The 24,718-nt window shown below is 44.3% G+C and overlaps 1 protein-coding gene across 1 annotated transcript in view; it reads left to right on the top strand.

The window, feature by feature from the left end:
* Window positions 1-1,518: 1,518 nt before the first annotated feature.
* LOC115416925 (protocadherin Fat 3-like) overlaps window positions 1,519-24,718 on the top strand; it is a gene marked incomplete at its 3' end in the record, with an annotated part of 45,344 nt that continues 22,144 nt past the window's right edge. The window contains exon 1 of the mRNA XM_030130795.1: window positions 1,519-4,849. Coding sequence (XP_029986655.1) covers window positions 1,531-4,849 — 3,319 coding nt within the window. The remainder of the gene's footprint in view (window positions 4,850-24,718) is intronic.

Here is a 24,718-nt window from a genome sequence, read left to right as displayed (position 1 = left end):
AGGGTTAGGACAGGGTCAGGACAGGCTTAGGACAGAGGTTAGGACAGGGTCAGGACAGAGGTTAGGACAGGGTTAGGACAGAGGTTAGGACAAAGTTAGGACAGGGTCAGGACAGGGGTAGGACAGGGTTAGGACAGAGGTTAGGACAGGGTTAGGACAGAGGTTAGGACAGGGTTAGGACAGAGGTTAGGACAAAGTTAGGACAGGGTCAGGACAGAGGTTAGGACAGGGTCAGGACAGGTTTAGGACAGAGGTTAGGACAGGGTCAGGACAGAGGTTAGGACAGGGTTAGGACAGAGGTTAGGACAAAGTTAGGACAGGGTCAGGACAGAGGTTAGGACAGAGTCAGGACAGGCTTAGGACAGAGGTTAGGACAGGGTCAGGACAGAGGTTAGGACAGGGTTAGGACAGAGGTTAGGACAGGGTCAGGACAGGGTTAGGACAGGTCTAGGACAGAGGTTAGGACAGGGTTTGGACAGGTCTAGGACAGAGGTTAGGACAGGGTTAGGACAGGGTTAGGACAGAGGCTAGGACAGGGTTAGGACAGAGGTTAGGGCAGGGTAAGGACAGGGTTAGGACAGAGGTTAGGACAGGGTTAGGACAGGTCTAGGACAGAGGTTAGGGCAGGGTAAGGACAGGGTTAGGACAGAGGTTAGGACAGGGTTAGGACAGGGTTAGGACAGGTTAGGGCAGGGTAAGGACAGGGTTATGACAGGTCTAGGACAGAGGTTAGGACAGGGTTTGGACAGGTCTAGGACAGAGGTTAGGACAGGGTTAGGACAGAGGCTAGGACAGGGTTAGGACAGGGTTAGGACAGAGGTTAGGGCAGGGTAAGGACAAGGTTAGGACAGAGGTTAGGACAAGGTTAGGACAGGTCTAGGACAGAGGTTAGGGCAGGGTAAGGACAGGGTTAGGACAGAGGTTAGGACAGGGTAAGGACAGGGTTATGACAGGTCTAGGACAGAGGTTAGGGCAGGGTAAGGACAGGGTTAGGACAGGGTTGGGACAGGGTAAGGACAGGGTCCCTGTAGTTCCTCCTCTGCTCTTCTTTTCTTTGCTGTTTCTTGTGGATCTTCCTCTCCTCTTCCTAGATGTACAATTATTTTGTTCCTTCCAAAACCACCTCTGGTTTTACTGAAACTTATAATCAACAGAGTCCAGACACAGACCACACATTGATGATGTCAGCCTGCCCCCCCCCCCCCCCCCCCCCCCCCCCCCCAATCTGCTTCTTTTCTGTCACATTGTGAAACCTTATCGGTACAGACCAGAAACAGCAGAGTCACATGTTAGTGGACAATGGTTTTAGCAGTAGAACTGTTCTATAGATAGGATTCATCTATGAAAGGACTGATCTTATTTGGATCCCCCCACCCCCCCACCCCTTTCTAAAATGGCCACATATTGGTCAAATACCTGACCCAAATGCTGCCAGGTTAGTTTGTGTGGTTGTCTGTGCCTGAACAGGTTTGTTTGTGTCTGACCTGGGTCCCTCTCTGTGTTTCCTCCTCAGAATGCAGTGATGATGGGATGGATGTGAACATGGGCCAGTGGGCAGCCATGCGAGCCCCTCTTCTAGGCCCGGCCCTGCTGCTGCCGCTGCTGCTGTCGTTGCTCTTCCGGCCTCTGTCCTGCCACGGCCAGGTTACCCATGGGGCCTCTCAGCATGGACCTCGCTTCGCCTTCACTCAGGCCGTCTACCACGCCACGGTTTATGAAAACTCAGCGGCGCGCACCTACGCCAACAGTAAAGTTAAAATGGGCATCCACTTGGCCCAGCGCTCGTGGGAGATCCGCTACAGGATCACCTCCGGAGACGACGAAGGCTTTTTTAAGGCGGAGGAGTACGTCCTCGGGGATTTCTGCTTCTTGCGAATAAGGACTAAAGGCGGTAATGCGGCCATCTTGAATCGAGAGATTCAGGATAATTACGTATTGACAGTAAAAGCCTCCGTCAAGGGGGAGGCCCTACTGGAGACCTGGACTAAAGTCAGCATCCAAGTTTTGGATATGAATGACCTGCGACCCTTGTTTTCCCCTACAACATACTCCGTCACCATCACGGAGAGCACCCCACTCAGGACTAGCATAGCACAAGTTACTGCTACCGATGCAGATATTGGCTCCAATGGGGAGTTTTACTATTTTTTTAAGGAGAAAATGGAACTGTTCGCAGTCCACCCCACTAGTGGAGTGGTGTCTCTGAGCGGAAAGCTGAATGTGGACGAGCAGAACCGGTACGACTTGGAGATCCTGGCGGTCGATAGAGGCATGAAGCTCTATGGAAACAATGGAGTCAGCAGCACCGCCAAGCTCTTTGTCCATGTAGAGCGTGTTAACGAGCACCCCCCCGTCATGAATGTGGTCACCCATAGCCCCTCGTGGCTGGATAAAAACCCAGTGTACGCCATGGTCACCGTGGAGGACCTGGACGAAGGCTTAAATGGAGAAATCGATTCGGTAGTCATTGTTGGGGGAGACCCTTCCGAGCAGTTTTTTATAGAAAGAATCGACGAAGGCGAGTTTGCACTAAAGGGCTCAGAGTCGGTGAACTGGGAGACCTGCCCCTATGGCTGTAACCTGACTTTACAGGCCAAGGACCGCGGCACCCCGCAGAAGTTCTCCACTGTCAATATTGTTCACATTGTGGTCAAGAAACGGCCAACAGTGGACGCAAAGTTTGAGAAGGAGGTGTACGATGTCAGTCTGAATGAAATCTCACCGCCGGGCACGATTGTAGAGGCAGTTAAGATCAAGCCGGAACCTGATGATGCGGAATATATTCTGGCGCCTTCTGCTGATTCTGCATTTTTCCAAATGAACACTGTCACAGGTGTAATCTCCACCAAGCACTGGTTTACCAAAGTCAACCAGGACGTTTTTAATCTTGAGGTGTTAGAAGTCGATAGTGAACTGAAGGTGAAAGTGCGTGTCACCATTGACGACGCCAATGACAACACTCCAACGTTTGCGCTGCCCTCTTACGAGGTGTTCATCAATGAATCTGTACCTGTTGGGACCAGTGTTTTAACAGTTTCTGCCGTGGACGAAGATAAAGGTGAGAACGGGTACATAACATACAGCGTTTCCAGCCTTCAGCCGCTCCCCTTCAGAATCAACCAGTTTTCAGGAGTCATCAGCACAACTAAAGAGTTGGACTTTGAGTCGTCATCAGAGAGCTTTGTGTTTGTAGTTAGAGCGTCTGACTGGGGGTCGCCTTACAGGCGCGAGAGCGAGGTCAACGTGACCATTCACCTGGAGAATGTAAACGATAACCAGCCGTTGTTTGAGAAGGTTGCATGTCAGGGGGTGATTTCTATGGATTTTCCAGTGGATGAAACCATTACTACGATGTCCGCAATCGATGTAGATGAGTTAGAGTTAGTCAAATATAAGATCATTTCTGGTAATGAATGGGGGTACTTTGATCTCAACCCAGACTCGGGGGTTCTCGTACTGCGACGTTCCCTCACTACAGCCACTCCTAAGAATGGTGTCTTTAGTCTGAAAATTACTGCCACAGATGGTGAGAACTTTTCCGATCCCATATTTGTTAACATCTCAGTTGTTCACGGGAAATCACCTCCTAAAAGTTTCAACTGTAAAGAGACGAGAGTAGCCCAGAAGTTAGCTGAAAAGTTGCTCAAAAAGTCCAAAGCTAGCTCCAAGCCCAAAATTGAGGAAGGTTTTATTGACCTGTTCTCTGTCAATCGGCAAATGCCTCAGTTCGACAAAGCTTTTCCCACAGATATCGCAGTGCAAGAGGACCTAAATATTGGCTCCAGTGTTTTTATGGTGAACGCCTACGACGGTGACACAGGATTTAATGGTCAGATTGTATATGCGATTTCTGATGGGAACACTGACAGTTGTTTTAAAATTGACATGGAGACTGGCCTGATAAGTGTTTTCCTGCCAATGGATAGAGAAAAGAAAGATCGCTATCTTCTCAACTTAACAATCTATGACCTCGGCCTGCCGCAGAAAACTGCTTGGAGGCTTCTTACAGTCTACGTAGAAGATGCCAACGATAATTCACCCCAGTTTTTACAAGAGGGTGGTTATAAAATTGTCATCCCTGAAAACACAGCCATAGGTACAGATGTCATTCAAGTTGAGGCCACTGATAAAGACCTGGGACCTAACGGGGAGGTGGTTTACTCTCTTCTGACCAGTACCAGCCAGTTTGGCATTAATTCCACCAATGGAATAGTGTACGTCGCAGGCCAATTAGACAGGGAATTCGTCCCTAGCTTTAACCTGAAAATTGAGGCTCGAGACAAGGCAGAGAAAAGGAGCCAGAAGTTCTCAGTGACCACATTGAAAATCTCTTTGGAGGACGTGAACGACTGCCCTCCACTCTTTATCCCTAGTGTGTACAAGGCCAGGGCCCTGGAAGACCTGCCAGTAGGAGCTGTGGTGGCGTGGTTAGAGACTCAGGACCCAGATGTAGGACTAGGAGGCCAGGTTCGATACTCTCTTGCCAGTGACTACAACGGATGGTTTGAAGTAGACAAGTCCAGCGGGGCCATTCGGCTGGCGAAGGAGCTGGACTATGAGACCCAGCAGTTTTATAATCTGACGGTGAGGGCCAAAGACAAAGGGAGGCCGGTGTCGCTTCTGTCCGTCACTTTTGTGGAGATCGAAGTGGTGGATGTCAATGAAAACCTCTACGCCCCCTACTTCAACCACTTTGCCTTGACCGGATTAGTTAAAGAGAATTCACGAATTGGAACTACTCTTCTTCAAGTTACTGCTAATGACGAGGACAACGGCAGAGACGGAGAAATCCAGTACTCCATTCGTGATGGAAGTGGGCTCGGACGGTTCGCCATCGATGAAGAGACAGGTGAGTTCCTTTGTTTTATTGTCTTTTCTGTAGGACTTCATTTGCAATGGAATCCATTCATTACGACAGCTCGCTGAAGTTGCTGTGGCATTTAAGTTTAGATGTCGGCTCCTTAGCTGTCTGTCACGAATGTCGGACCACTGTCTTGATAACTGAACATGGGACCAGGTACTGGAGGCGTACGCTTGGCCTCGCCCTATGGTGCCGTCCAAACTGAAGTGTTAGCAGTAGTTCGTAGATGTGTCCATGCATCTGTTGGTCAGTCCGTCGGTGTGTTGTTCAGTCCAGACTATGTTAAAAACACTGTGTCAATAACTGCTGGATGGCATGTCTTCAAATATGGTGCACATGCTCAAATATGGTGCACATGCTCAAATATGGTGCACATGCTCACTTGGTCCAACAGTCCAGTATTTAACAGGTGCAGCGACACGGTCCTTTCTTTGAAAACCAGCCGGTTCTGCTTAGTTTAGGGTTAGGGTCAACACAGGAGGTTAGGGTTAGGGTCAATTCAGGTTAGGGTGGGTGCACCAAGGGCTTACTGCAGGTCAGGGTCGAGGTTAGGGGTTAGGTTCAGGGTCAGGGTTAGTCCAACACCCTGGACTGTAGTGCTAGTCTGAAGGGGTCGGTTTGAATATTCTCAGTAAAACACACATACAAAACCAAACGGCCCTGCCCTGTGTTGGACATGCTCAGTCGTTAAACGGCCCTGCCCTGTGTTGGACATGCTCAGTCGTTAAACGGTCCTGCTCTGCGTTGCACATGCTCAGTTGTTAAACGGCCCTGCCCTGCGTTGCACATGCTCAGTCGTTAAACGGCCCTGCTCTGCGTTGCACATGCTCAGTCGTTAAACGGCCCTGCTCTGTGTTGCACATGCTCAGTTGTTAAACGGCCCTGCCCTGTGTTGCACATGCTCAGTCGTTAAACGGCCCTGCTCTGCGTTGCACATGCTCAGTCGTTAAACGGCCCTGCCCTGTGTTGCACATGCTCAGTCATTAAACGGCCCTGCTCTGTGTTGCACATGCTCAGTTGTTAAACGGCCCTGCCCTGTGTTGCACATGCTCAGTCGTTAAACGGCCCTGCTCTGTGTTGCACATGCTCAGTCGTTAAACGGCCCTGCTCTGTGTTGCACATGCTCAGTTGTTAACCTGCTGTGCTTTTCCTGAGGTGATTAACAGGAGCAGAGTGTGTGTGTGGGGGGGCTCGTTAGCAGAGCCTTGGCAACAGCCATAAATCAGCACCAAGCACCTGAGAAACAACACACACACAATTACACACACACACACACACACACAATTATACACACACACTGTACACACACACACACACACACACACACATTTACAACTGAAAGAGAATGATACTGGGCCTTACACACACACACACACACACATGCACGCACACACACATACACACACATGCACGCAAATGCATGCACGCGCACACACAAACATGCACATGCACACATGCACACACACATGCATGCAAACACACACACACATTCTTCCTCCTTCGTACAGTTCAGTTAAATGGAACAGAGCTGTGAGTAGTTCTGGTTCTAAAGGGGAGGGGGGTCAGTCTACATGATGGTTGTGGTTCTAAAGGGGGGGGGGGGGGGGGTTTAGTCTACATGATGGTTGTGGTTCTAAAGGGGGAGGGGTTAGTCTACATGATGGTTCTGGTTCTAAAGGGGAGGGGGGTCAGTCTACATGATGGTTGTGGTTCTAAAGGGGGAGGGGTTAGTCTACATGATGGTTCTGGTTCTAAAGGGGGGGGGGGGGGTTAGTCTACATGAATGCCAGGTTTGAATGGAATGTACTCCCTGACCCCTGGTTCTGTATGAGGGTCTCCCTGACCCCTGTTAGAACAGAAACACCTGGATTCAATGAGTCCACAGACTGATGTGAACTGTGGAACGGCTGCGACAGCTGTTTGTGTTTGTTTGTGTTTGTCTGTTTGTTTGTGTTTGTTTGTGTTTATGTTTGTTTGTGTTTGTTTGTGTTTATGTTTGCTTGTTTGTGTTTGTCTGTTTGTGTTTGTTTGTTTGTGTTTGTTTGTGTTTGTTTGTTTGTTTTTGTTTGTGTTTGTCTGTTTGTTTGTGTTTGTGTTTGTCTGTTTGTTTTTGTTTGTGTTTGTCTGTTTGTTTGTGTTTGTTTGTTTGTCTGTTTGTTTATGTTTGTTTGTGTTTGTCTGTTTGTGTTTGTTTGTGTTTGTTTGTGTTTGTTTGTCTGTTTGCTTGTGTTTGTTTGTGTTTGTCTGTGTTTGTGTTTGTTTGTGTTTGTCTGTTTGTTTGTGTTTGTCTGTTTGTGTTTGTTTGTGTTTGTCTGTTTGTGTTTGTTTGTGTTTGTCTGTTTGTGTTTGCAGGTGACGGTGGTTTTACAGTTTTTCTGGGATCACACTGTATATGAAGGATGTGTGTGTGTGTGTGTGTTTCAGTCTATATTAATGCAGTGGTTGTTGGTTCGACGCTGCAGGGACAGGAAACCTGAGTCTATTTTTCTGTTGTTGTGTTCAAGTCAAAGAGTCACATTCTGCAGATGATAAGGTTAACATTAACACACACACACACACACACACACACACACACTTCATCAGTGTCACTTCTCTCTGGGAACACAGACCTGAGGTAAAGGGGGGGGGGGGGGGGGTTGTGGCTCCTGTTTCTGCTGTGATTCATCTGTAACGGACTGATGGGGGGGGGCAACAAAACCAGCATTGTGTCCAGAGTGGAGGGTCCAGCCAACACTGACTCATATATGGACCTGTAAGTCCAAGACCTGGACCCAGGAGCCAGGACCAGGTCCAGGACCAGGTCCAGAACACACATAGAACCACAGGTCCAGGACCCAGGACCCAGGACCCAGGCCTATTTTTCCCATCAAACCCAGTAGTAAATCTGCAGTGGTTCTTTTGTGTGGGTTCTTCTGCTGTTCTTATTCGACTGTCGATCAGATTGGTCTGGATGTGGAACCCACACTAAAATGAGTTCCACAGCCTGGACTGTGGAATTTATACACTTTGTAAATTCACCCCAGGGGTCGGATTGAAACCTTTTGGGGGGGGGGGGGGGGGGGGGGCACGCTTTTGGGCCCTGGGACGCATGTTTGACAGCCCTGGTTTAGTGCATTATTTAGATCTACATTTGTGTCAGATTCACAGTGAAAGGGCTGGAGGATGAGAACAGACCAAAAAGAGCAGTAGGGGGGGGGGGGGGGTATAGTGGGTGGGTCCATGTCACAGTCACATGGGATTATTAGTGCGAAATGAGCAGCAGGCAGCCGTTAGCCTGTGGGTTCGATGCCCTCACCCACAGATAGAATGAACCCCCAGGTAGTTCTGGGGCTCCGAGCCCCCCCCTGCAGGTAGAAGCCTCATTAACCCACTAGCATTAGTACCTGCTAGCATTAGTGCTCACTAGCATTAGCACCCACTTGCATTAGCACCCACTAGCATTAGCGCCCACTAGCATTAACACCCACTAGCATTAGCGCCCACTAGCATTAGCGCCCACTATCATTAGTGCCATAATGGGCTGGGACCACCACAGTGGACAGGAAGTGTCTGTCAGAGTGAGGAAGACTTCTTCCACCCCTGATGCTCTGCTCAACGGCTGGATGAAGACAACAGACATTCAACTGGGGGTGCGGTTTAGCAGAGTTCAAAGTGGGTGTGGCTACAGATGTCTACACCTACTTTGGTGCTGATTGGTCACTGTTCTGGACATTAAACTACAATCAGCTGTTTTTGAATGTCCCTGTTCTGCTTGTTACACCCCGGCCTAGGGGTTCACCAGGGCGAACATAATAGGCTCAACTTTTGTCCCCTCCCAGCTCCCAAGCACACACGTCAGTCAAAAACTAAGATTCACAATATTTATTATCAGTATTTTTGTTTTAACAACTAAGGAAGGGTTAGGGGAGGGAGCGGCTAAAACAACAAACAAAATACCTTCTTTTACAATTTACTAACTTTCCTAATCCAAAATAAATGCAAGAAATAAATTACAGAAAACTTACCTAACTATCTAACCAAAAAACAGGAGAAAATGGGAAAACAAAAGAGCCGACCTCCCCTACCAGAAAAAGGTTCGATTTAACAAAAACTATTTACAAATACAAACAATCGGAGTTTTCCACGAGCACGAAGACTGACGGTCACACACACGAACACAGGGTTGGGAGCTGACAGGAGGCAAGAGCGAGCAAGGATGGGAGCTCCAGGGCCATCTTTAAAGGGCCGGGCAATCATGATCCACCAATCAGAAACCTGCAACAAACGGAAACAAAAAGGGGCACAGCACACCTACAGGACGGGGGAGAACACACACACACTAAACAGAAAACACATACATATACATATAAATAGATAAATTATGACCCAGGGTCATAACATGCTGTTGATGTAGAACCAACAGACTAAACAAACACTGGATGTGGGTCTGGGTCTGGATCTTCTTCTTGGTCTTCCAGCTGTTCCAGACTAAGGAACTGGAAACCCTTTGACTGACAAACACTGGACTGATCCACAGCTCTGATTCTGCTGATTGTTCTTCTTTTTGGTGGTGTTCTGAGTGGTACCTGTACCTGTGGTACCTGTACCTGTGGTACCCATACCTGTACCTGTACCTGTGGTACCTGTACCTGTGGTACCCATACCTGTACCTGTACCTGTGGTACCTGTACCTGTGGTACCTGTACCTGTGGTACCCATACCTGTACCTGTACCTGTGGTACCTGTACCTGTGGAACCTGTACCTGTGGTACCTGTACCTGTGGTACCTGTGGTACCTTTACCTGTGGTACCTGTACCTGTGGTACCTGTGTGGTTTGGGGTCAGTGTTACATGACTCCTCTGTTCTTCTCTATTGTCCTCTCTGTGCTGAACTCAGTCTCTGTGTTTGATCACATGTTTCTTCTTGAATCCTGGTCTGTTCTGGAGCTGATGAGGACCGGATGAACCTGTTCTTTAGTTCACATGTATTTAAATTCTCAGTATTTGTTTGTAAAGGCTGGAAAAAGCAGCAGATGTGTTGGTTTCAATAGGTCAGTCCTTTGTTCTGTTCATATTTGTTGTGCCTTTTGTCTGGTATTTGATCTGTGGTTTGTATTTGTGGTGTCTTCTACGCCCATGGAAGGACTGGGCAGGGTTTTATGATAGACACAATAATAATAATAATGATAATAATAATAATAATAATGATGATAATAATAATAATAATAATAATAATAATAATAATAATAATAATAATAATAATGTACGTGCTTTGATCAGGGGTTGGTTTCCTGTTTTGTTAGTGACAGCTGCTGTGACTGCACACATTCAGTCCACCTGGTCTAGACCTGGGTCTGGTACTGGTACCTGGTCTGGACTGGGTTCTTCCTCCTCATTTTTCCTGCTCTGACCTTTGTCTGGTCTGGTCTGTCTGCTCAGATCAGTGCACTTCTGACAGAACAGACATAAGAACAGAACAGAACATAGAACACAGAACAGAACATAGAACATAGAACAAAACCTAGAACAGAACACAGAACAGAACATAGAACACAGCACAGAACACAGAACAGAACACAGAACACAGAACAGAACACAGCACAGAACACAGAACAGAACACAGAACAGAACACAGCACAGAACACAGAACAGAACACAGAACAGAACACAGCACAGAACACAGAACAGAACACAGAACAGAACTGTTTCTGCTCCTCCTGTCGTTCTGTTCTCCTGGTTCTTCAGTGTTCAGGTGGACTTGGACTTTCTGTGGTCTGATTCAGTGCAGAACTGTGTCAGTTGTTTTTCTGTGTACCCAAAGCCTTCAGAGTGAACAGTCTGTCAGGGTTACCAGCACAGGGACCATGTGTGAGTCAGTGTGTGGGCGGGGCTACACTAAGTGGGTGGAGCGACACTAAGAGTCCACAGGTTCAGAAAAAAAAAGACTGTGTTTGGAATGGACTGGACAGATATAGACTGGACCAAGACTGCACAGACTGGACCAAGACTGGACAGATACAGACTGGACCAAGACTGGGCAAAGACTGCACAGACAGAACAGACCGACTGACCAAGGTCTGACTGCTGTTCAAATGAACATCTGACATCTGTATAGTCTGGATAATAGTCTGTATAGTCTGGATAATAGTCTGTATAACCTGGATAATAGTCTCTATAGTCTGTATAGTCTGGATAATAGTCTGTATAACCTGGATAATAGTCTGTATAGTCTGCATAGCCTGGATAATAGTCTGTATAGTCTGGATAATAGTCTGTATAGTCTAGATAATAGTCTGTATAACCTGGATAATAGTCTGTATAGTCTGCATAGCCTGGATAATAGTCTGGATAGTCTGGATAATAGTCTGTATAGTCTGGATAATACTCTGTATAGTCTGTATAGTCTGGATAATAGTCTGTATAGTCTAGATAATAGTCTGTATAACCTGGATAATAGTCTGTATAGTCTGCATAGCCTGGATAATAGTCTGTATAGTCTGGATAATAGTCTGTATAGTCTGGATAATACTCTGTATAGTCTGGATAATAGTCTGTGTACTCTGGATAATAGTCTGTATAGTCTGGGTAATAGTCTGTATAGTCTGGATAATAGTCTGTATAGACTGGATAATAGTCTGTATACTCTGTATAACCTGGATAATAGTCTGTATAGTCTGGGTAATAGTCTGTGTAGTCTGGATAATAGTCTGTATAGACTGGATAATAGTCTGTATACTCTGTATAACCTGGATAATAGTCTGTATAGTCTGGATAATAGTCTGTATAGACTGGATAATAGTCTGTATACTCTGTATAACCTGGATAATAGTCTGTATAGTCTGGGTAATAGTCTGTGTAGTCTGGATAATAGTCTGTATAGACTGGATAATAGTCTGTATACTCTGTATAACCTGGATAATAGTCTGTATAGTCTGGATAATAGTCTGTATAGACTGGATAATAGTCTGTATACTCTGTATAACCTGGATAATAGTATGTATAGACTGGATAATAGTCTGTATACTCTGTATACCCTGGATAATAGTCTGTATAGACTGGATAATAGTCTGTATACTCTGTATACCCTGGATAATAGTCTGTATAGTCTGTATAGCCTGGATAATAGTCTCTATATCTGGATAATAGTCTGTATAGTCTGTATAGTCTGGATAATAGCCTACATAGACTGGATAATAGTCTGTATAGACGGGATAATAGTCTGTATACTCTGTATAGCCTGGATAATAGTCTGTATAGACTGGATGATAGTCTGTATAGTCTGGATAATAGTCTGTATAGTCTGTATAGCCTGGATAATAGTCTGTATAGTCTGGATAATAGTCTGTATAGACTGGATAATAGTCTGTATAGTGTGTATAGCCTGGATAATAGTCTGTATAGCCTGTATAATAGTCTGTATAGCCTGTATAGCCTGGATAATAGTCTGTATAGTCTGGATAATGGTCTGTATATACTGGATAATAGTCTGGATAGACTGGATAATAGTCTGCATAGTCTGTATAGTCTGGATAATAGTTTGTATAGTCTGGATAATAGTCTGTATAGACAGGATAATAGTCTGTATAGTCTGGATAATAGTCTGTATAGACTGGATAATAGTCTGTATAGTCTGTATAGCCTGGATAATAGTCTGTATACTCTGTATACCCTGGATAATAGTCTGTATAGTCTGTATAGTCTGGACAATAGTCTGTATAGTCTGTATAGCCTGGATAATAGTCTGTATACTCTGTATAGCCTGGATAATAGTCTGTATAGACTGGATGATAGTCTGTATAGTCTGGATAATAGTCTGTATAGTCTGTATAGTCTGGATAATAGTCTGCATAGACTGGATAATAGTCTGTATAGACGGGATAATAGTCTGTATACTCTGTATAGCCTGGATAATAGTCTGTATAGACTGGATGATAGTCTGTATAGTCTGGATAATAGTCTGTATAGTCTGTATAGCCTGGATAATAGTCTGTATAGTCTGGATAATAGTCTGTATAGACTGGATAATAGTCTGTATAGTGTGTATAGCCTGGATAATAGTCTGTATAGCCTGTATAGCCTGGATAATAGTCTGTATAATCTGGATAATAGTCTGTATAGACTGGATAATAGTCTGTATAGACTGGATAATTGTCTTTATAGTCTGGATAATAGTTTGTATAGTCTGGATAATAGTCTGTATAGACTGGATAATTGTTATGTATAGTCTGGATAATAGTTTGTATAGTCTGGATAATAGTCTGTATAGACTGGATAATAGTCTGTATACTCTGGATAATAGTCTGTATAGACTGGATAATAGTCTGTATAGTCTGGATAATAGTTTGTATAGTCGGTGTAATAGTCTGTATAGACTGGATAATAGTCTGTATAGACTGGATAATAGTCTGTATAGACTGGATAATAGTCTGTATAGACTGGATAGTCTGGATAATAGTTTTTATAGCCTGGATAATAGTCTGTATGGCCTGGATAATAGTCTGTATATTCTGTATCGTCTGGATAATAGTCTGTATAGTCTGGATAATAGTTTGTATAGTCTGGTTAATAGTCTGGATAATAGTCTGTATAGTCTGGATAATAGTCTGTATAGACTGGATAATAGTCTGTATAGTCTGGATAATAGTTTGTATAGTCTGGATAATAGTCTGTATAGACTGGGTAATAGTCTGTATAGTCTGGATAATAGTCTGTATAGTCTGGATAATAGTCTGTATAGACTGGGTAATAGTCTGTATAGTCTGGATAATAGTCTGTATAGACTGGATAATACTCTGAATAGTCAGTATAGTCTGGATAATAGCTTGTATAGTCTGGATAATAGTCTGTATAGACTGGATAATAGTTTGTATAGTCTGGTTAATAGTCTGGATAATAGTTTGTATAGTCTGGATAATAGTCTGTATAGACTGGATAATAGTCTGTATGGTCTGGATAATAGTTTGTATAGTCTGGGTAATAGTCTGGATAATAGTCTGTATAGTCTAGATAATAGTCTGTATAGACTGGATAATAGTCTGTATAGTCTGGATAATAGTTTGTATAGTCTGGTTAATAGTCTGGATAATAGTCTGTATAGTCTGGATAATAGTCTGTATAGTCTGGATAATAGTTTGTATAGTCTGGATAATAGTCTGTATAGTCTAGATAATAGTCTGTATAGTCTGGATAATAGTCTGTATAGTCTGGATAATAGTTTGTATAGTCTGGTTAATAGTCTGGATAATAGTCTGTATAGTCTGGATAATAGTCTGTATAGTCTGGATAATAGTCTGTATAGTCTGGATAATAGTTTGTATAGTCTGGTTAATAGTCTGGATAATAGTCTGTATAGTCGGGATAATAGTTTGTATAGTCTGGTTAATAGTCTGGATAATAGTCTGTATAGTCTGGATAATAGTTTGTATAGTCTGGTTAATAGTCTGGATAATAGTCTGTATAGTCTGGATAATAGTTTGTATAGTCTGGTTAATAGTCTGGATAATAGTTTGTATAGTCTGGTTAATAGTCTGGATAATAGTCTGTATAGGTTTATAGGGTCCCACTGATATGGGAGCCTTCCTTTTCTTTTCCACCTCTTCTCCTCTCCTCTTTCTCCTCCTCCTTCTTCTCCTCATCTCCTTCCTCTCCTTCTCCTCCTTCTCCCCCTCTCCTTTCCAGTCCACCTCTCCTCCTCTTCTCCTTCTCCTCCTTCTCTCTCCTTCTCCTCCTCCTCTTCCTTCTCCTTCTTCTCCTCCTCCTCTCCCCCTCTCCTTCCCCCTCATCTCCTCCTCCTCTACTTCTCCTCCTCCTCCTCCTTCCTCTCCTCCTCTCATTCCTCTTCCTCCTCCTCTCCTCTCCTCCTTCCCTCTCTCTCTCTCTCCTCCTCCTCTTCCTCCTCCTCTCCTTCCTCCTCCTCTCCTCCTCCTCCTCTCCTTCCTCGTCCTTCCTCTCCTCCTCTCCTTCCTCTCCTCTTCCTCCTCCTCCTCTCCTCGCTCTCCTCCTCCTCTCCTTCTCCTCCTTCCTCTCCTTCTCCTCTCCTCCTCTCCTTCCTCTCCTCCTCCTCTTCCTCCTCCTCTCCTTCCTCTCCTCCTCCTCTCCTCCTCCTCCTCCGCCTCCTCTCCTTCCTCTCCTCCTTCTCTCCTCCTCCTCTCCTTGTCCTCCTCTCCTCCTGCTGTAGAACACACACACACTAAGTGAATGCCCTGACTGGGATGAGCACTAATGCTAATGCTAATCAGTGCCTTCATTAATCTTCTCTTAATTCCTCATTAATACCAGACTCTCAGTTGGTGTGGTTTGTGTAAAGCCTCTGCCTCAGATACCCAGCAGCCCTTGGGCCATGCAGGCTCCACCTCAGAGTCTGGAACCAGGACCATTAAGACTGGAATTAGACTGGAAAGGGTTCAGAGGAGCAGATGGAAATGGTCAAACTCACTGGTTGTGTTTCCTGTGGTTGTGTTTCCACATGTATCAGTTTCATCCTTCTGCTGTTTCCACATGTTTCAGTAAATATACTGTTTTCTGTGTTCAGATCAGGTCTAGTTTTTAGATGTTTCCTGCTTGACAGTTTCCACTGTGACTCCCGTCTTCCTCAGAAGCGTCATCCGACGTGCTGCTGACGTGTCATTCATCAGCTGGTCGGCTCAACGGACCAATCAGAGCCCGTTGAGCCGACTGCGCCTCCTCCGCCTTGGGTGGTCTGTGGAGGAGGGAATCCCAGGTGTGCAGAGGGTGTACGCCCCCTGGTCCCAGGTGATGGTGCCGCTCGCCCACTTCCTGATCTCTATCGCCTCCTTGATCCAACGTTTGAGTTTGTTTGTTTCAGAAGTTCTGACTGTGCCCTGATCCCTGTCCATGATGTGGGTGTGTCTTCTGCAGTGGTCTGTGATGTGGGTGTGTCTTCTGCAGTGGTCTGTGATGTGGGTGTGTCTTCTGCAGTGGTCTGTGATGTGGGTGTGTCTCCTGCAGTGGTCAGTGATGGTCGATTTTAAGTTCTCCTGTTCGGCTTAATCCTTTTGAGTCCATGTGAATTTCCCCACTGTCTCCTTTTCACATTCTTTTTGGTGTTCGTTTTTCCTTTTGTTGAAAGATCGTCCTGTTTTCCTGATGTATGTTTTGTTACATGATTTGCATGGTTTCTTGAAAATGACATTTTTGGTCCGTTACTATTTTGTCCTTTGGGTGTACGAGTAACTGACAGAGTTTTGTGTGTGGTTTGATGACAGTGTTGATGTGGTGTTTTTTCATGACCCTCTGTATTGGTTCTGTTATCCCCTGGATGTATGGTATGGTTATGAAATCTTTGGGTTTATCGTTGGTCTTTTTTGTGTGTTTTGTTTTTTTGTCTTTGCTCTTCTTTTCTTTGTTTTTGACTTATTGTCTGCCTTTGTTGATGGCCCATTTGGGGTACTGTCACAGTGTAAGAGCGTGTTGAATATGTTTTTCCTCCTCCTGTCTGTCGTGTTCGTCGGTTATGACGGTGGCCCATTCATATAGTGTTCTGACGACTGAGAGTTCGTGTGCTGTGGGGTGTTCTGATGTTCAGAGGAGGAACTGGTGTTCTGATGTCCAGAGGAGGTACTGGTGTTCTGATGTCCAGAGGAGGTACTGGTGTTGTGATGTCCAGAGGAGGTACTGGTGTTGTGATGTCCAGAGGAGGTACTGGTCGGTGTGTGTGGGTTTTCTGTAGACTGTGATTTTAATACTGCTGTCTTCTCTGTGGTGGATGTTCATGTCCAGGAATGATATGGTCCAGTTTGTTTCTTCTTCGTGGGTGAGTTGTATGTTTCCAGTTTGGTCAGTGCTGTTTAAGAGGTCTGTAAGTTCTTGTGTGTGTCCGGTTTTTATTTTTCCTGGATGTCGTCTACGTATCTTTTCCAAAGTAATGGTTTGCAGTGGGTGGGTGCTGTGTGGATGGCTTCAGTTTCCAGGTCCTCCATGAAAAAACTGCTCATTATTGCGGATAGTGGGTCTCCCATGGCGAATCCTTCTGTCTGTCTGTATATTTTGTTTCTGAACTGAAAGTAGGTGGATTTGGCAACGAAATTTAGAAGTGTGGAGATGTCGTGGACTGTCAGGTTTGTGCGTTTCTTGAGGGTCCGGTCTTGTTTTAAGCGATCTTGTACTATGTGCAATGTGATGTCCACAGGGGTTTTGGTGAAAAGAGATATTATGTTGTGTGAAATGAGGATTTCGTCTTTTTCTACTGTCATGTTGTTGAGTTCTGGGGCTAGTTTTGAATTCTTGCAGTGGTGTTGTGTTGTGCCGAGGAAGGGTTTGAGGATTTCCACTATGGCTTTGGAAAGGTTGTAGGTGACCGAACCGATGCTATTATTGGCCATAGAGGGGTGTTCTTTTTGTGTATTTTGGGGGTTCCATATATTCGGGGGGTGATATTAGCTGTGGGTATGAGGTGGTCGTATGTGTCTCGTGTTATTTTATTGTTTTCTAGTAGTGTTTTTAGTGTCCTTTTCCTCTGTGGGGTCTTTTTCAGTATTTCATATGTGTCTCTGTCTCCTAACATGTTTTCCATCTGTTGTTCGATTTGAGGATCCCTGCTACCGCGTTCTGGACTTCTGCTTTCTGTCCCTGGTCTTGGATTTTATGGCATGCTAATTCTGTGGCGAGTATATATTCATCATGTGGTATTTTTTTGGGTGTAATGGCAAAATTTAGTCCTTTGGTTGACACTTTTTTTCTGGTTCTGTGAGGGTGCATTTTGTTAGATTCGGCAACCATTTTTTATTGGTTTTGAAGTGTGCTTGTCTGTTTTAATTTCTTCTTTCTATTAGTTTGTTGAGTTTTTTGATCTGATGTTGCTTTGTGATGCCAAATTCTTGTTCATATGTGCGTTTCAGGGATGCATTTATTTCTTCCTCCATGTTCTTCTCCAGTGTGTGGTGGTGCTTGAAATTGTCCATTTCGTCTTTTATTTGTGCGCTGATTTCGTTGATCATGCTTAACGTTGTCCTTGTCCGTTCTCTGATGAGGACTTTCCTGGCTTTTTTAATGATGTTTTCTGCGTTCTTGGTTGGGATAGGGCTTTTTATGTTAAGGCTTGCCGGTGTTATGTCCTCATCTCTGCATCACATGTTGAATCTTAGGTGGTTTTTCGGGCAGGCTTGCTCTTTTTCCAACTTTTCCAGTCGGTGGAGGGCCTTACCACTGTCATGTCCAGAACTTTCTTGGTTAAGGCTAATGACGTTCACTTTGTCTTCTGTTTCAGTAAATATACTATTTTCTTTGTTCAGATCAGGTCCAGTTTTCAGATGTTACCTGCTTGACAGTTTCCACTGTGACTCCAGTCTTCCTCAGAAGCGTCATCCGACGTGCTGCTAACGTGTCATTTATCAGCTGGTCGGCTCGATGGACCAATCAGAGCCCGTTGAGCCAACCAGAGCCGAGTGGAGTCACAGTGGAAACTGTCAAGCAGGAAACATCTGAAAACCTAGACCTGATCTGAACAAAGAAAATAGTATATTTACTGAAACAGAAGACAAAATGAACGTCATTAGCCTTATCCACGTTTCAGTTTCATCCTTGTGGATCTGAAATAATTCCACAGAACTGATGCTGTTTTGGTTTTTGGCACCAAGTCTGCATTTACGGGGATTTTCTCTGGTTCGTTCTCATTTTTAGGCCGGAGCCGAGTAAAGCCGGCGCAGGGCCTATTGAGTCTGCAGTGGGCGAATGGGGACGAAATCACCAGTGACGCAGTCGCCTTTCTCCACTGTCGCCACTCTCACACATATTCACATTCACGGCACTGAGACCTTTAAGAACATGTACATGACATGTGCACAAATCGCATATTTACACCTGCTCAGAATGAATGGGAGTCAATGGGACACGCCCAGTCGGGGTCAGTCACGTGTGTGTAAGTGCATGACACATGACCTCTGACCCCACAGACATGTGGGGGAGCTCAAGAGCTTTCAAATAAGGCCAAATATGTGGTTGCCACGGAAACGGCTATATTGTTCTTGCTCAGATTTTTTTTTTTCTTCTCCTGCTCTTTGAGCTCAAATTTGACCCCCTGAACATTTACGAAAACTCACCAAATTTTGCCCAAAATTCAGAAGTGCGAGAAATTGAATTTACATATAGGTTTCGTAGATGTCGGTAAAGAAATTTTGCTGCAGCGCCCCCTTGAAAAGTGGAAATACATTACGCCAATGGGAGCATGTCCAACGTAAAGTTTGTCGTAGAGCCACGAAAATCAGTGCACAGATTCATCATGAGGAGACAAACAAAAAATATTATTATGGCCACGCCCCTAAACCAACCCTTAGTCAACCATATTGGATTGAAATTTCCAAAATGCTGAGTCAGCGTTTTCGCTGACGTCGTATTTTAACTATCTCCTCCTTGGGCATTTGGCCAAATGAGCTCAAAATCGGTGTACAGTATCTAGAGAAGTGGGGCATCAAAAATTAGCCAAATTCTTGGGATTGGTGTCACCGTTTTTGTGTGACGACATCGCAAACTTTGCAAATTTTCTTCGGGAATTTACCATTACGAAAATTGCTTCAGTTCGGACATACGAACACCAATTTGGCTCAAATTTGACTCAGACATCTATCTCCCAGGCCTACACCCATTTATTAAAAGAAATTGAAATTTGCACTATAGCACCCCCTACAAATGTACATTTACAAAAATGACATCAGTTCGGACATATGAACACCGATTTGGCTCAAATTTGACTCAGACATGTGTCTCCCAGGCCTACACCTACTTGTCAAAAGAAAGTGAAATTTTGCACTACAGCGCCCCCTACAAGTTTTTTTTTTAAATTTGTTTTATTAAAATTGCTTCAGTTCGGACATACGAACACCAATTTGGCTCAAATTTGACTCAGACGTGTATCTCCCAGGCCTACACCCATTTATCAAAAGAAATTGCCATTTCGCTCAATAGCGCCCCTTACAAATTTACCTTCACGAAAATTGCATCAATTCGGACGTACGAACACCGATTTCACTCAAATTTGAATCAGTTGTCAATCTCCCAAGCCTACACCCATTTATCAAAAGAAAATTCCATTTCACGCAATAGCGCCCCCTACAAATTTACCTTCACGAAAATTGCATCAGTTCGGAGATACGAACACCGATTTGGCTCAAATTTGACTCAGTGGTACATCTCACAGGCCTACACCCATTCAATGGAACAAATTGAATTTTAGCTCCATAGCGCCCCCTACAGATTTATTTATACAAGAACTTGTTCAGTTGGGACGTACGAACACTGATTTTTCTCAAATTTGAGTCAATTGTCAATCTCCCAGGCCTACACTCATTCATCAGAAGACACAAAATTTGGGGCTAGAGCGCCACCAGCTGAACGATGAACATACTTCTACTGGACGTGCCCTTGGCGAGGGTCTTTAGATGCCGCTTGCGGCTTTAATTCAATGTTTATTTTTCTTTCTCCTGCGCTTTGAGCTCAAATTTGACCCCCTAAACATTTACGAAAACTCACCGAAATTTGCCCAAAATTCAGAAATGTGCAAAATTGAATTTACATATAGGTTTCACAGATGCCGGTAAAGAAATGTTGTGGCAGCGCCCCCTTGAAATGTGGAAATACATTACGTCAATGGGAACACGTCCAACGTAAAGTTTGTCATAGACCCACGAAAATTGGTACACATATTCATCATGAGGAGACAAACAAAAAATATTCCTGTGGCCACGCCCCTAAACCAACCGGAAGTCGGCCATATTGGATTGAAATTTCCAAAATGCTGAGTCAGCGTTTTCACTGACGTCATATTTTAACTATCTCCTCCTTGGCTGTTTGGCCAAATGAGCTCAAAATCGGTGTACAGTATCTAGAGAAGTGGGGCATCAAAAGTTAGCCGAATTCTTTGGATCAGTGTCACCGTTTTTTTGTGACAACATCGCAAACTTTGCAAAGTTTCTTCGGGAATTTACCATTACAAAAATTGCTTCAGCTCAGACATACAACCACCGATTTGGCTCAAATTTGACTCAGACGTCCATCTCCCAGGCCTATAGCCATTTATTAAAAGAAATTGAAATTTCGCATACTTCTACTGGACGTGCCCATGGCGAGGGCCTGTAGATGCCGCTTGCGGCTTTAATTTTGTCTTATTTTTCCTTCTCCTGCGCTTTGAGCTCAATTTTGACCCCCTGAACATTTACGAAAACTCACCAAATTTTGCCCAAAATTCAGAAGTGCGAGAAATTTAATTTACATATAGGTTTTGTAGATGTCGGTAAAGAAATGTTCCTGCAGCACCCCCTTGAAAAGTGGAAATACATTACGCCAATGGAAGCACGTCCAACATAAAGTTTGTCGTAGAGCCACAAAAATTGGTAGACAGATTCATCATGAGGAGACAAACAAAAAATATTATTATGGCCACGCCCCTAAACCAACCCTTAGTCGGCCATATTGGATTGAAATTTCCAAAATGCGGAGTCAGCGTTTTCGCTGACATCATATTTTAACTATCTCCTCCTTGGGCATTTGGCCAAATGAGCTCAAAATTGGTGTACAGTATCTAGAGAAGTGGGGCATCAAAAGGTAGCTGAATTTTTTAAATCGGTGTTACCGTTTTTGTGCGACGAGGTTGCAAACTTTGTGAAGTTTTTTCGAAAATTTACCATCAAAAAAATTGCTTCAGCTCAGACATTCAAACACCGATTATTCTTAAATTTGACTCAGACGTCTATCTCCCAGGCCTACACCCATTTATTAAAAGAAATTGAAATTTCACATAATAGCGCCCCCTACAAATGTACATTTACAAAAATGACATCAGTTCAGACATACGAACACCGATTTGGCTCAAATTTGACTCAGACATGTGTCTCCCAGGCCTACACCTACTTGTCAAATGAAAGTGAAATTTCGCACTACAGCGCCCCCTACAAGTTTTTTTTTTAAATTTTTTTATTACAATTGCTTCAGTTCGGACATACAAACACCGATTTGGCTCAAATTTGACTCAGTGGTACATCTCGCAGGCCTACACCCATTCAATGGAAGAAATTTAATTTTAGCTGCATAGCACCCCCTACAGATTTACTTATACAAAATTTTCTTTAGTTTGGACATACAAACAAAGATTTGCCACAAATTTGAATCAGTTGTCAATCTCCCAGGCCTACACCCATTCATCAGAAGACATTGAAATTTGGTGCTAGAGCGCCACCTGCTGAACGATGGACATACTTCTACTGGACGTGCCAGTGGTGAGGGCCTTTAGATGCCGCTTGCGGCTTTAATTTTTTTTTTTTTTTTCTTATTTTTCTTTCTCCTGTCGGCCTTATTGGATGGAAATTTCCAAAATGCTATGTCAGCGTTTTCGCTGACGTCATATTTTAACTATCTCCTCCTTGGCCGTGTGGCCAAATGAGCTGAAAATCAGTGTACAGTATCTAGAGAAGTGGGGCATCAAAAGTTAGCTGAATTTTTGGGATCGGTCTCACTGTTTTTGTGTGACGATGTCGCAAACTTTGCAAAGTTTCTTCGGAAATTTACCATTACAAAAATTGCTTCAGCTCAGACATACAAACACTGATTTGGCTCAAATTTGAATCAGACGTCCATCTCCCAGGCCTACAGCCATATATTAAAAGAAATTGAAATTTTGCACTATAGCGCCCCCTACAAATGTACATTTACAAAAATGACATCAGTTCAGAGATACAAACACCGATTTGGCTCAAATTTGACTCAGACATCTGTCTCCCAGGCCTACACCTATCTGTCAAAAGAAATTGAAATTTCGCACTACAGCGCCCTCTACAAGTTTTTATTAATTTTTTAATTAAAATTGCTTCAGTTCGGACATAGGAACACCGATTTGGCTCAAATTTGACTTAGACATCTATCTCCCAGACCTACAGCCATTTATCAGAAAAATGTGAAATTTGGTGCTATAGCACCCCTACAACTTTACCTTTACGATAATTGCTTCAGTTTGGACATACGAACACCGATTTGGCTAAAATTTGAATCAGTCGTCAATCTCCCAGGCCTACACCCATTTATCAAAAGAAATTATCATTTCGCTCAATAGCGCCCCCTACAAATTTTCCTTCACAAAAATTGCATCAGTTCGGAGATACGAACACCAATTTGGCTCAAATTTGACTCAGTGGTACATCTCGCAGGTCTACACCCATTCAATGGAAGAAATTAAATATTGGCTCCATAGAGCCCCCTACAGATTTACTTCATCAGAAGACGTTAAAATTTGGTGGTAGAGTGCCACCTGCTGAACGATGGACATACTTTTACTGGACGTGCCTGTGGAGAGGGCCTTTCAATGCCACTTGCGGCTTTAATTCAGTGTTGTTACCAGTGACTCACTGCATGTGCAGGGGGCGTGGCCTACTACCGCAGACTGATTATATGGATCTGATGTGGATCTGATGTGCTCCTCTATTTCTCATGTGTTTCGCTGCAGCAGCTCTTGTTAGGCCCGAGCCGAGTAAAGCCGGCGCAGGGCCTACTGAGTCTGCAGTGGGCGCATGGGGACAAAATTGCTAGTGACGCGGTCGCCTTTCGCCACTATCGCCACTCTCACACACATTCACATTCACGGCACTGAGACCTTTCCGAAGATGTATATGACATGTGCACAAGTCACATATTTACACCTGCTCAGAATGAATGGGAGTCAATGGGACACGCCAAGTCGGGGTCAGTCACACGGGTGTAAGTGCACGACACATGACCTCTGACCCCACAGACATGTGGGGGACCTCGAGAGCTTTCAAATAAGGCCAAATACGTGGTTACCATGGAAACAGCTATATTGTTCTTGCTCAGATTATTAGGCCCGAGCCGAGTAAAGCCGGCGCAGGGCCTATTGAGTCTGCAGTGGGCGCATGGGGACAAAATCGCCAGTGACGCGGTCACCTTTCGCCACTGTCGCCACTCTCACACATTTTCACATTCACGGCACTGAGACCTTTCCGACGATGTATATGACATGTGCACAAATCGCATATTTACACCTGCTCAGAATGAAGGGGAGTCAATGGGACACGCCCACTCGGGGTCAGTCACGTGGGTGTAAGTGCACGACACGTGACATCTGACCCCACACACATGTGGGGGACCTCGAGAACTTTCAAAAAAGGGCAAATACGTGGTTGCCATAGAAACGGCTGTATTGTTCTTGCTCAGATTATTATTAGGGACCGAGCCGAAAGGTAAGGCCCTCTCACACAGTGAGAGGCCTTGCCTGCAAGCAAGGCCCTATTGTTATTTGTTCGTTTTTATATTATTATTATTCACACACCACTTTGACCTGGATTTTGACCCCCTGAACATGCACGAAAACTCACCAAATTTGGCACACATGTCAGGCCTGGCGAAAAATTTGATAAAATGAAAAAATTAACCCCATAGGTGCCAAAATGGCCTCTCTAGCGCCACTTATGTGAAAAAAATGGCAACTGCCCTATTGGCCAGTAGGAATGTTGTACAGACATGAAACCAGTGCCAAAATTTTTGTTGGATAAAGCGCTACAAATCATGCACTGACACTTATGACCTAACTCCAACAGGAAGTTCGCAATATGCCTTTCAAAATAAAATTTCTAAAACTAACTCCGATGACACCATTTGTCGTATTGACTTCTAAATAGCCCCAAAAGATAGAGTGAACCCTCATCAAAAAACTGATCTCACACTTTTTCCAGACCTGTCTTAGTTTTTCTTTTACAGGGCTGCAAAGTTGCGATGTTTGAAACTCATTTTTCACTTTGGAGTTTTTCCCCACATGTGACATATCTACGCGTTCACGGTACTCACCACAATACTCACATGCAAAAATTTTTAAGATAGCATGTACAGTTATTGATTTATAACAATTTTTTTTCTTTTCATTCT

The sequence above is a fragment of the Sphaeramia orbicularis genome, unplaced genomic scaffold (genome assembly GCF_902148855.1).
Source record: "Sphaeramia orbicularis unplaced genomic scaffold, fSphaOr1.1, whole genome shotgun sequence".
Lineage (NCBI taxonomy): Eukaryota > Metazoa > Chordata > Actinopteri > Kurtiformes > Apogonidae > Sphaeramia > Sphaeramia orbicularis.
The sequence above is the reverse complement of the archived record's forward strand: the minus strand, read 5'-3'. Positions and strand labels throughout refer to the sequence as shown.